The sequence below is a fragment of the Gouania willdenowi genome, chromosome 11, assembly GCF_900634775.1.
Source record: "Gouania willdenowi chromosome 11, fGouWil2.1, whole genome shotgun sequence".
NCBI lineage: Eukaryota > Metazoa > Chordata > Actinopteri > Blenniiformes > Gobiesocidae > Gouania > Gouania willdenowi.
In genome coordinates, this window is record NC_041054.1 from 20,809,492 (window position 1) to 20,821,904 (window position 12,413).

Sequence of the window (12,413 nt, forward strand, 5' to 3'; positions counted from 1 at the left end):
TATGGCTAATTTAAAAAACAAACAAACATGTGAACGAAAACTAAACGAAGACACAGTCGTCAACATCCCACGCCAGATTGGTTGTCATTATGACTCACAACCTTTTCCTAAATGTCCTAAATCTAAGAACTTAGATGTATACATAAGAAAATATTATCACATCAGAATATAAAATTACTATTTTAAACTGTTTCTAAGAACAGTTGTCCCCTTTAACTCGGACGCTCAAACCTACCGGTATATCCCCCTTCCACACTTTGTGGCGGGGGATTATAATATTGTTCTTCATGGACAATCACAACTAAGTTTATTTTTTGGAAGCTATCCAATCAAACTCCTTTTGTTGCATGAAAGGCGGGACAAGCCTTAATACTTCTATATCAGGTGGATAAACAGTAATTAAAGCTTAAAAAAAAAGAGCTAAATTATGATTATAGAGTACGACTAAGTAAAAAAAAACATGCATCAAAATATAAGATTTTTTTACAAAATGTTTAAACTTTCAGCCTGTATATTTTAGGCAACAAAAATCTTAATGTTTTTTAATTGACTATAACTGAAACATCCCCTGATGAATCCGTGTACCCTTCGTTCTTTTTTGTTTTAAATAGAAATACAGCAAAATCCAAAACCAGACAAGCAGCACTTTTCTGTTTCAAAATTAAATTTTGTTGTGTTTGTGTGATATTTGGATATTTAAGAGAAATGTGGACGAGAGCTTCATGTTTTAATCTCACCACACAGTCGACCCACAGACTGGGTCGGACTTTTTCTCCTTGACAAAAAAGGAGCAACGCATTAAAAAATAGAAGTTAAAAAAAAGGATGTTACGAAAAACATGCACATGATATGTGATTAAATGGACCAGAAGTGGTGTAATGAATCTACTGGTGCTTCTTTTTCTTGTGATCAACTTTCGTGTGTGTTGACAGCTGCTGTTAGTGGCTGGCGGTGTTTATAATTGTGCAAAATACATATTTTTACAGCCCTCAAAATAGCTCTAATTGTTTTTGCAAAAGTGTCAAATGGTAGAAGTTCTAACATCTATTGTTCCTCACAGTCAATAGTCAGTCGCCAGTTATTTGGATGCTATGTGGACCGTGAGCAGCTTGTGACTGAAACATCCACAGACTGCATGAAAACAGGAGCAGGACTAAAACACTGCTGTAATAAATCTTAAACAGTCCTATTGTGTGCGGAAAACGGGTCCAGAACCTGTGGAGGGAAACCAGGTGCAGTGGACTTCTGTTCTTACTCTAATTTCCCCCCTAAATATCCAAATATCTCACAAACAGAACAAGGTATTTTTTTTAAAACAAAAAAACGCTGCTTATCTTGTTTTCATGGTTTCTTCTGCGTTTCTGTTAATCAGTGGATAACAGGATTTTATTTTTCCGTTTTGTTTGTTTGTGCAAGCCAATAAAGAGAAACGTCTTCAGTCATTTACTTAAAAATTAAATCATCTTGAAGCAACAAGAAGGAGAAAAAATATAATAATGAGGGGGGGGATCAATTAAAAAAAAAAAAAAAAAAAAAAAATCTTGTTTTTGTAGGTTCTGTATTTCTGTTTTGATTTTAAGTCAGTAAAACTAAATAACCACACTGTTTATTTGTTATTTTGATTTGGTTTTAAAACGGAATAACCAAAGAACAAAGGGTACACAGATTTTGATGGCTGAAATTAAGGTAGCACTTTAGTGCTGAGTCGCCTCTTTCTCTCTCTTTCTCTCTTTAGTTCCTACCTCCATACACACCATCCACTGAGGAGAAGAACAATCCTACTCTATTTGCAGACAACGTCAGAAAGCTCATGGCTAAGTCAGTGCGCTGCCACCTCCACCTGTTGTATTGATAATATGAGGAATAAGTGAGAGATGGTGAAGTTAGAAGCGTTTCCCCCGGTGTTGACAGGGCGTTGGGAGCTCCTCTGACTGACCTGTCCTTTGATGATTGTGACATCAGCCTGTCACAGTCACATGACCCACTGTGCATCGTGGATCTCAGCAGCCTGCTGGAGTTCAACCAGCTGATGAGTCGCTTACGGTGAGTAAAGGTAGGCTGGACTTTACTAGAAAGTGCACATAGACTGACATCTATTGGTGGCAGGAAGTGAACACAGCCACGTTTACGGATACAAACATGTCGTATATTTGCTTTGAAATATTAACTGGAGGGAATCTTATTGAACCTTTGCCTCAAACCTGATTAGGAAAGTATTTACTTCTGTCCACACTGGTCTAAATGTTTTATTTACACGAGGCAAGGCACATTAATATGTATCACACCTTTCATACACATGGCAATTCAATGTGCTTTACATGATTTAAAAAGTGCAACTTTTGGAAAACATTAAACAGAGTTTAAAGATCAAAAATAAAATCATTAAAACAGAGTTTAAAAATCAATTAAAACATTGAATATAGTTTAAAAATAATTGAAAAGGGTTTAAATGTCAACAAATCAAATAAAAATATTGAAGAGTTTAAAGATCAACAATAAAATCAATGAACTCATTAAACAGAGTTTAAAAATCAATAAAAAGATTGAAAAGAGTTTGAAATCAACAATACAATGAATAGAACGTCTCCCTCTCAGAAAAGGAGTTTTTAACTTAAAAATGTTCACATTGGATGCTGATTTCAGCACTGCTGACAGTTTGTTCCATAAGATGTTTATAATGTTTTTTTATTCACAAAGGTTGAGCATTAGAAACATGTTCAGTTTATATAATTTTACGAAACAACTCACTTAAAGCTCGTTTGTGTCCCTGTTCAGAATACGTTTGAATAAGAGGCGTATTTGCAATATATTTAGTAGGGATGTAACGATTCACTCAACTCCCGATACAATTCGATTCACGATACTGGGTTCACGATACGATTCTCTCACGATTTTTTCATTTACAAAATGGGACTGTAGACAAATTTTTTTTTTGGGAAAAATACTGTATTTTCATTGTCAAAATAATTCCTTGATAAACTATTCAAAACAATGCAATTTAACTAAAAATAAATCTTGAATTAAATAAATAAAGGAATAATACAAATGAAAATGAAGCCTATTAATTTAAATTCTGGTTCTATAATAAACAATGCAAAAAGTGCAACTGAAAATGTATTTTGTGCCTTAACAATTGGACTTTAAAAAAAAAAAAAACCGTCATTGCACTGATTTACGTCATATTTGTTTGGACCAGCAGAGGGCGCTGGTAACCCAGTGGTCGGTTGGCATGCAGATATCTTGCAGTGAAGAAGAGAAGCTATGCTAGCAGACAGAGCTAATAGAAAAACGTGACTTTTACAGATATTCAAGTAATATTACAGATATTCTTTCAGTGCTAAAGGGGTAATGAATCATTTATTAACATATTTAAGAGTAGAAGGCGGCCAGAAAAAAAGTAGTAGCAGACTCCGCCCGCCGCCAACACTTCCGGATAGCGGTTAAAAAAGGTACTGCGATTCAATTGTCAGAAAATCGATATCAACCGTGATACCTATGAATCGATTTTTAACTGCCTTACGATTAATCGTTACATCCCTAATATTTAGGAAGGATTTTGCATTTTAAGGTTAATATTGTGTTTTACTTCAGTTAATAAAGACGTGTGATTCCTAGTGATGTTGAAGCAAACTTTAAGCAGGGTTTTCTGAATGATTGTTGCAGGTTAAGAGCAGGAACGACGCTGCAGGTGTTGGAGGAGCAGGCGAGGAGAGCCAGAGATCTGCAGGGAGCACGACTGGGTTTGGAAGACTTTGCAGAGTTTCTCAAGCTTCCAGTTACAGACACGCTTCAACACGTCCACAGCCTCTTTGATCAGGTAAACATTAGGAAACACAGTGTCTCATCTTCGAAACAAGGTGAAAACAAGATGTGAATCACACTGTTTAAGATGAGCCTCAAGTAAATATAGAAGCTGTGAATCAAAACTCACGTTATATATAAAGGCACTACTTCTCCATCTGCCTGTGACATATTCATTGATTAACAGCGTTAAACAGTAATCTATAACTCCTGTCATGTTATTGTTACATGTTTAGTTTTTTGTCATCACATTCAATATTTTCTTTATATTTACTTATAATAGTTTTCACTTTTCACGCTTTTTTGTTTGCCTTGTGTTTGTTGTGAGTTTTTAAATTAATTTATACTTGTTGCTGCTTCTAAAAATAATAATAATAATTTAATATAATATTTTCCTGATCAAGTTCTTTTATTTGCATTCAGGCAAACTGTTACTCAAAAACAATCATATCATTTCAATATATTTTCAGGACATCTCATGCACTTGGGTCTCAAAAATTATTTATTATTTGTTCAAATAAATATTATGTATTCAAACATATTTTTTTCTTCTGATGCAATGGTTATTATATTGTTCATGTTAATAATGAAAAACTAATGAACTAAATTATTATAAAAAAACATTTTCAATGAAAAAAAAATCACTGAAATAGTAAAAAAAACAAAAGAGTTTTCAATAAAAAAAAAGTTCACTTCAATCAAAAATAAATATTTTCAATCAAAGACTGTTCAAAAAAAATATCCAAATGATTATTTTTGAATTTTTAATTGAAAATGTTTCTTTTTTTATTGACATAAAATGAAAATGTTTTGTACTTAAGTGTTTTTTTTATATTTGGGCCATATTATGGGTAGTACATTTGTTTCTTTATTATTCAATTAAAAAAATTAAATAAATAAATAAAAAAATACATTTTCAATCCAAGAAAAAGTGTTTGAATGCAACACAAATTTGAGCATTTGAACACTTTTTTTCTTTGACACAAATCTACCTCCATAAAAGTCTCATAAAGAAATAAATATATATATATATATAATTATATTGTAAGAAAGGGTAGCCTTTTAAATTAAAACAGAGATCAGATTTTTTTTTTTTTTTTTAACATTCCCACATGCAGTTATGGGCTAATGAAAATAGTAAAACAATTTATTTTGATCAAATTTCAAGAGACTGTCAGTCAAGAACCAATGCATTATATGTGACTAATCATTAGTCACATATAATGTCTCAGGGAGCTGAGACATATGAAAAGTTGTTTACTCAAGACCCAGACATGTTCTAGCCTCAAACCCCAATAAACTTTTTTCCAAATTTGAGGGGCTGGCATGTCGACCAGATATGATGTATAGCAGATATTTCGATATATAGAGAGGAGGTGGAGCTTTATTACTATACCAAATTTCAGTTTCCTATGTGATGTAGTTCCTGAGATTTTAGAAGCTGAATATGGAAGAAAAATAAGGACGAGCAAAAACCAACACATACACACCTCATTAAAATGTCTCAAAAAGTTTTCATCCAATCAACCTAAAAATGTACAGTGTGCCTAATGAATATTCACGGAACAATAAGTAAAAATCTTTTGAACCAAAGTATGTTGGCCAATATGACCCAATAGATCTCAGTGATTTTTTTACTTTTATTGTATCTTATTGGACACTGAAGAAATCCACTTTCTTTCCCTTTGCTTTGATAAATCACTGACACCCTTTATCCCCAGCACAGTGATGGACACATAGACACCCGGCACTATCTCGTTGCTCTTTCTACCATTCATCGACCGTCAAAGCCAAAAGAAACCCTTAAAATGGCCTTCAGGGTGAGTAATTACTGTTTTTCCTTTCAGCTTTGATGCACACTTCCTAATATTATACTCAAACATGTATGTGTGCAGATGTATGAGAACGAAGACAAGGGAGGAATCCTAAAGGAGGAGCTGGCTGATATCTTGGAAATCATGTTGGGAGTGAAAGAAGTGCAACTCTCAACACTCGGATGCTCAGAAACAGGAAGGATCACTTATGGTGAAAACACAATCATTTAATAAAACAAATATATATTAAGGCTGCAACAACATATTGATAAAATCAATCAAAATCAAGTATTTAAAGTGTTCGCAACAAATTTCATTATCGATTCGTTGCGTTGTGGGATTTATGTCACTGACCGTGAAGCAGAGCCGTTTGATTCACCTGCACCACGAGTGTTCGTGTATGTGCGCAGAGTGTTTGTGTGTGTGCGCAGAGTGTTTGTGTGTGCGCGCAGTTTGTTTGTGTGTGCGCGCAGAGTGTTTGTGTGTGTGCGCAGAGGGTTTGTGTGTGCGCGCAGAGTGTTTGTGTGTGTGTGCGCAGAGTGTTTGTGTGTGTGCGCGCGGAGAGTGTTTGTGTGTGGGCAGAGTGTTTGTGTGTGTGTGTGGCAGAGTTTTGTGTGTGTGCGCGGAGAGTGTTTGTGTGTGTGCGCGGAGAGTGTTTGTGTGTGCGGAGAGTGTTTGTGTGTGTGCGGAGAGTGTTTGTGTGTGCACACCACGAGTATTTGTGTGTACGCAGAGTGTGTCTGTGTGTGCTCGCGCACAAGTGTTTGTGTGTGCGTGCAGAGTGCTTGTTTGTGCGCGTACGACTTTGTTTATGCGCGCACCACGACTGTTTGTGTGCACGGGCAGGGTGTTTGTGTGTACGCAGAGAGTGTTTGTGTGTGCGCGCGCACAAGTGTTTTGTGTGTGCGTGCAGAGTGCTTGTTTTGTGCGCGCATGATTGTTTTGTTTATTCGCGCACCCACAGTGTTTTGTGTGTGCAGGCCGCAACGAGTGAGTGTGTGTTGGAATGTGTGCGCGCGCACGAGTATTTGTTTGCGTGCGCTAGTGTTTGTTTGACTTGCGTGCGTGCACATTGGTGCGTGAAAGACCACTTATTTCAGTTTAATCAGGTTTAAGCCGGGTTTTGAATGCGCTTTGTAGATAAACTGTGATAGAAATCTGATTAATCGATGATGAAAATAATCGTTAGTTGCCAGGTCTATTATATTACTGTATAGGATTTTTTTTTAACAAGGTTTTCCAATTATTCAGTGGCATTATCCAAATGAGACTGTGCTGGAGATGATTGACGCATCTGCCAGTGTATCCCCCTACTTATCTGTGCTGTCACCATCCTCACTTGATTTCCTGTTGGCTTCAGTGAAGAAGATTAAATACCATCTGTTAGATGGAATTGTTATATCCACCATCTGCCTTTTTCGAGAAAACTGTCAAAAGCTTCTTGTACAGCTCCTGTTTGTCTGAGAGGCAATTCCTCTTTTGTTTTTAACCATTAAAGAATGCCAGCACACATACCATCTGCACAAATCTGCTGAAAAGCAGCAACAAGCAAAATCTGACCTGATAATTCCTCACAACGATCGCTATTAATTCACTAATGTTTCAAAGTACGAGGTTCAGAGACATCTAGTTTCAACATGTTTGCAATCAAACCTCAGCATAAAAAAGCATGTTTAAAATCATAAGAAACACCCGTTTACCTGTGTTTTTTGTGTGTTTCTCCTCTTAGATGAGTTTTATCATCCACATCCGCAGAGTTCATCCACACTGGATTGGATTGACTTTTTAAAAACAATCGCCAAATGGGCAAAAGCAGGAAGTGCACAGACGACTAGGAGGCTGATCTTCATCTTCATCTGAGGCTGTGATTTCTCTAGATTTGCCTTTAAGTGTAAGGTAGATAACGCTAGAAAAGATAAGACGCTCTGCTCCTTCTTTTGCACTAATATATGGTTGGTTTTAAAAACACACTTTCTAACAGATAATCATACATTGAGGAGTGCAGACGGTGACGGTTATTGCTGAATGTAAGCATTTTTATATAAAAGCAAAGAAACAGTTTTGAGCTGCACAAACAAAACCAGACCATGGTTTTAACCAGGATTGGGCTCACTTATAATTGGTAATCGTGTAACTAATATTGATCACAATTATGGCGTAATATAATCGTAATTGTAATTTTTAAAAATCTGTCACCCGCTGTCATCGTAATGAAATTGTAATATAATTGAGTTTGTAATTAACCATGGAAATTAACTAAAAACGGTCAATTTACAATTTATGAAACGCAAAACATGTGTATGGCTTACACGTACAGTAATGTAGTTAACATATTTAGTTTTTCCACTACCTGTCCAGTGAATTTTCACACCCATACATGTAGTTAAGGTTAGAGTTAGTTATTGCTGTTGGACTTTTACATAATATACTATAATAAATGCACTAATATAAATGTAAAAAGGCTAAAAATGATATTGTACACATAAACACAATCATCACAAAGCTATATGAATAAGGTTAGTAAAATTCTAGTTGAACTTTTGTAATTGAGAACATAATTGTAATCGAAACTAACGGGAAAAATAATATTCATTCTTTACTCAGAATTGGAAAAATTGCTGGTTATTGTAATCGTAATTGATTTGTAATTGAAAAACCTAATTGTAATTGACCCAACCCTGGCTTTACACAACACATTTTTGATATTTGTCTCCAGAAAATGATTTACAGAAAATTATTGACCAAGTTTTTGTATCAGACACTTTATTTATTTGTTAAATACATTGATAATGGCTTGACCTGTCTCTAGCGCCACCATCAGGCCAAAACTTTTGAATTAGATTGAATTTATCATGAATAGTTTTTCACCAGGGTTGGGGTGAATTACATTATTCAATTACAATTACATCTTCAAATATCCATGTTCAATTACAACTAAGTTAAGTTTTTCGTGTGACCAGCATTTTTTTAGTTACAATTAAAATTACAATTATAATTTTTCCACTGAAAGTCAATTGCAATTACATTCTCATTCTCAAGTTCAAATGAAATGAATCACACTTACTGAGCCTTTAATAAATAGCCCTGTTAAACCTTTCTGTTAGCATCTCTAATGATGGATGATGGGTCAGTTTTGTTTGTTCTTATTCGGTCTGGTACCCAACCCTAACTGTATATGTGTAAGACATAGACCTCTAACAGGGTTCCCCAGTTTGCCTTTAATGAAATTGTAGTATAATTATGCCATACATTGTAATGAATTATCATTTACACCATTACAATACAATTGATCCCAACACTGGTTCTCATCCAAATCTTCTGACATTAACTGACAACATTAATGAGCACAGTAGTATAAACCTACTGGTTGTGGTGAAGATATGACCTTTGACCTTTCTTCTTATGACCTTTTTTGTATCATATTTAAGGTTATTGACTACAAAGTCCTCTGTATTCTCCTCCAAATTGACCCCAGGCAGACACTAATGTGTGCAATACGTGTTCAGCACATTAAAGAAATATCATCATGATAATGTTATGCTTTTTCAAATCCATCAAACCCATGAAATTAGGAAAAGTCATGAAATATGAAGCAAAAATAAATAAGGTTTTCTAATGATAAACATTGACCCCAAGGATAATAGCAGGGTTAACTGACCTTTACACTGACTAATCTATAATGCATATGTCTACCCTGAACAGAGCTAGACTAGATTCATTAAAGATAATATGTACGTAGTTAATATCTAGTAAACTACCTCATCATACTGTTTGCTTTTTGCTATTATGACGCAAGCTATTGTCATTTACCTTCACCATGTATTCATTCAGAATACCAAACATATTCATATCATATTACTGTATAGATGAAGGTTTGGATGTGATATCAAAGAGCACACTTGTAACAGCTCATCAACTGCCATATTTGGTCAGTAGGTGTTATTTCATGCATGCTGTAGAGAGATTATGAACTATAAATAATGTGAACATTTCTCTGTGTACTCTTACTTTGACCGTTTCACTCTGATGAATGTTTATTGTCAATAATCAGGTAATTTTTTTTTTAAATATGTGTGTTTGTTCAGAATTCCAAAGGTCTCTATAATGTCACAGATGTAAGTTGATCTAAAGTAAAAAAAACAACAACAGAGAAATCAACAAAAAATAATGCTGCCATGTTTTTTTTTTATTGCCTCCACTGTCCACTGTCCTTCCTCATTTTTCTAAAATAATAAAAGCATGTTTACTTTTGTATGTCCTTGTGTTTATCTTTCCCACTTAAATAACATTATTTATTTTATATGAGTTAGTAGGAGTCAGGGTTGAGGTTAATTACATTTTCCAGTTACAATTACGTTTTTAATTATCCTTGTTTCAATTACAATACCAGCATTTTTTTCCATTTACAATTAAATAAAAAAAAAAAAAAATGTATCCTCAGAATGTCAATTATAATTAGGTTCTCAATTACTAGAGTTCAATTACAATTACTGAGCGAAATTAAATAACCTAATAAAGGTTGAGTTGTGTTAGCTTTCTGTTAGCATCTCTTATGATAACAGGTCCTAAATCAGCTGTAAAAATATGCTAAAAATAAATATTTATCTAATTTATTTCTATATTTATAAGTGGTAAAATGTGGGAAAGCTTGATCTGAAGCATATTTTAATAATTGTTAGCTACATACTGTACATAGAACTGTAACAATGGTTCAAAAGTTTGGCGTTAAATTAAAAATTGACAATTTTATAAAATTGTATTGACAATGACAAAGTAAATCATCTAAACTCAATTACAATGTAATTACGATTACGACAGCAACAGATTTTTTAAAATACAATATAATTACACACCATCATTGTAATGAATTATCAATTACGCAATTACAATAATAATTGACCAAAACCCTGGTAGAAGTCGTCGCTGCTGCGATACACAACTTTTTCCCACTCGGTGAGGCTGTACCATTACATATTGTTGCCTTTGATGTTAATATCTGCACTCTAGGGTTTCTTTGATATTTAGTTTTCCCAACTTTGATCACACAAAAACAAAACAAGTGTTTCGTTCCTGAGTTTCCTCTGCTCAGGCCACATGGTGGAGCCATCAGCCTTTGTGAATCACAAGTAAGCTCATGCACCAGTGCCCACCTGATGGACAGGAAAAGCATTACCTCATCCCTTCCTTTCATTCCTTCAGGTAAAAATAGACAGATTAAGGCTGGGCTTTGATGAGAGGAACCGACAGAGGAGGTGTGGAAACAGGGAGAGAGCGATAAAGATGGAGGGTAGAGACTAATGGATCGTTCTGCTCTAAATCCAATTCCTAATAGCTAGAGGGAGGGTGGGTGGGAGGGAGGTGGGAGAAGAAAACAGTCAAAGAAAGAAGGAGAGGGAGAGTGAAGATATCAAGTCGACAATTAAGACTTGCCTTGGGGGTCTAAAGAAGAAACTAGCTTTTGTTGAGAACATATAAATTGCTCATTGAGCAGAGCCTCACTCAGATACTCCTGCCTCATAGCAATGAGCATTAAAAGACAATAACACATAGCAGCACATACTGTAGCAGGGATGGAATGTGTGATCCATCCTCAGCATCATCCTGACCAAAGCCAAATCCCCTCCACAGTAAACACATGATTGTAGTCACAGAAACATCACAATGCACCCCCCTGAGAGCCTTTGTGCTTACTTTACTTTTCAGGGTCAAAGTTTCACTTCAGAGCAGTTCATCTTATTTATTTTTGATGTGCAGGCCAAGTTGGTCATTAGCCAGTGTTTGTTCTTCCTTCGTATGTTATTTTGATGCTTTCACAGATGAAATCTTGTGTACTTGTGTTGAATAATGCAGTTATACCCAGGGACACTATGGTGTAATGTAAGATTCAAATATTATTCACTTTTTAAAAAAATGCCAAAAACAGAATATTTAGTATATATCACATAAATGGAGGTAGATTTGTGTCTTTATTATTCAATCAAAAAATAAAGCATTTCAATGAGAGAAAATTAAAAAAACATTTTCAATTAAAGAAAAAAAAAAGTTCAAATGCATTTTTTGAGGCTCTTTTTTTTTGCATTAAAAACACTTTTTTCCTTGATGAATTTTTTTTGCATTTTTTTTTTATTAAAATGCTTTATTTTTTAATTTAATAATAATAATAATACCTATAATATGGCCCCAAATACAAGAAAAGATGACTTCAACTTCAATAGTAATAATAAAAAAAGCATTTTCAAACAAAATAAAAAGCTTACTTTAATCAAAATGAAATATTTTCAATCAAATAAAAAATGAATTTAAATTATTTAAAAGGGTTTTTTATTGAAGTGATTTTTCTTTTGATTTAATTATTATTTTTTATTGAATAATAGACAGTTCTACGTCCATACAAATATACCATCATCATATATATCATTGAATAAAATATGGACCATAAAACAAGTTTTCACCTTCTACAAGTGCTATTTTTGAATACTGTTTCTCCCCATTCATTAACACCAACATGTGCTTTCACTTTACCTTGAAGTTTGTAAATGTGTTGATGTTCCCACGGAAACAGTTTTCAAAAATGTGTCACTCCAGGGTGAAATTTACAATAGACATTAGCAGTGGCTGTGATATTTACACCCCTGTAGCAGGAAGATCAGAATAGATGAAAAACTATTATATATATATTTTTTTTTTTTTTTTTAATTTTGTGATGAACTAGTGCCCGGTCCAGGATGTACTCCCCACCTAGCATGATAATTAATGAATGTTCCTACCACTTGGTTAACTGTGGAAAAAAATAGCTAA

General features: G+C 34.3%; 1 protein-coding gene across 3 annotated transcripts in view; it reads left to right on the plus strand.

Annotated features, from left to right (window-relative positions):
- Positions 1 to 8,606, plus strand: part of lpcat1 (lysophosphatidylcholine acyltransferase 1) — a 31,272-nt gene extending 22,666 nt beyond the window's left edge. For 2 of the 3 annotated variants that reach the window (XM_028461041.1, XM_028461042.1), the window contains exons 9-14: positions 1,736 to 1,818; positions 1,912 to 2,043; positions 3,664 to 3,817; positions 5,523 to 5,621; positions 5,697 to 5,826; positions 7,345 to 8,606. In XM_028461041.1, the coding sequence (XP_028316842.1) occupies positions 1,736 to 1,818; positions 1,912 to 2,043; positions 3,664 to 3,817; positions 5,523 to 5,621; positions 5,697 to 5,826; positions 7,345 to 7,475 (729 nt within the window). In that variant the 3' untranslated portion in view covers positions 7,476 to 8,606. Of the gene's footprint in view, positions 1 to 1,735; positions 1,819 to 1,911; positions 2,044 to 3,663; positions 3,818 to 5,522; positions 5,622 to 5,696; positions 5,827 to 7,344 lie in introns of those variants that run through there. The other variant, XR_003675056.1, reaches the window with a different exon arrangement.
- The last annotated feature ends 3,807 nt before the right edge of the window (positions 8,607 to 12,413 follow it).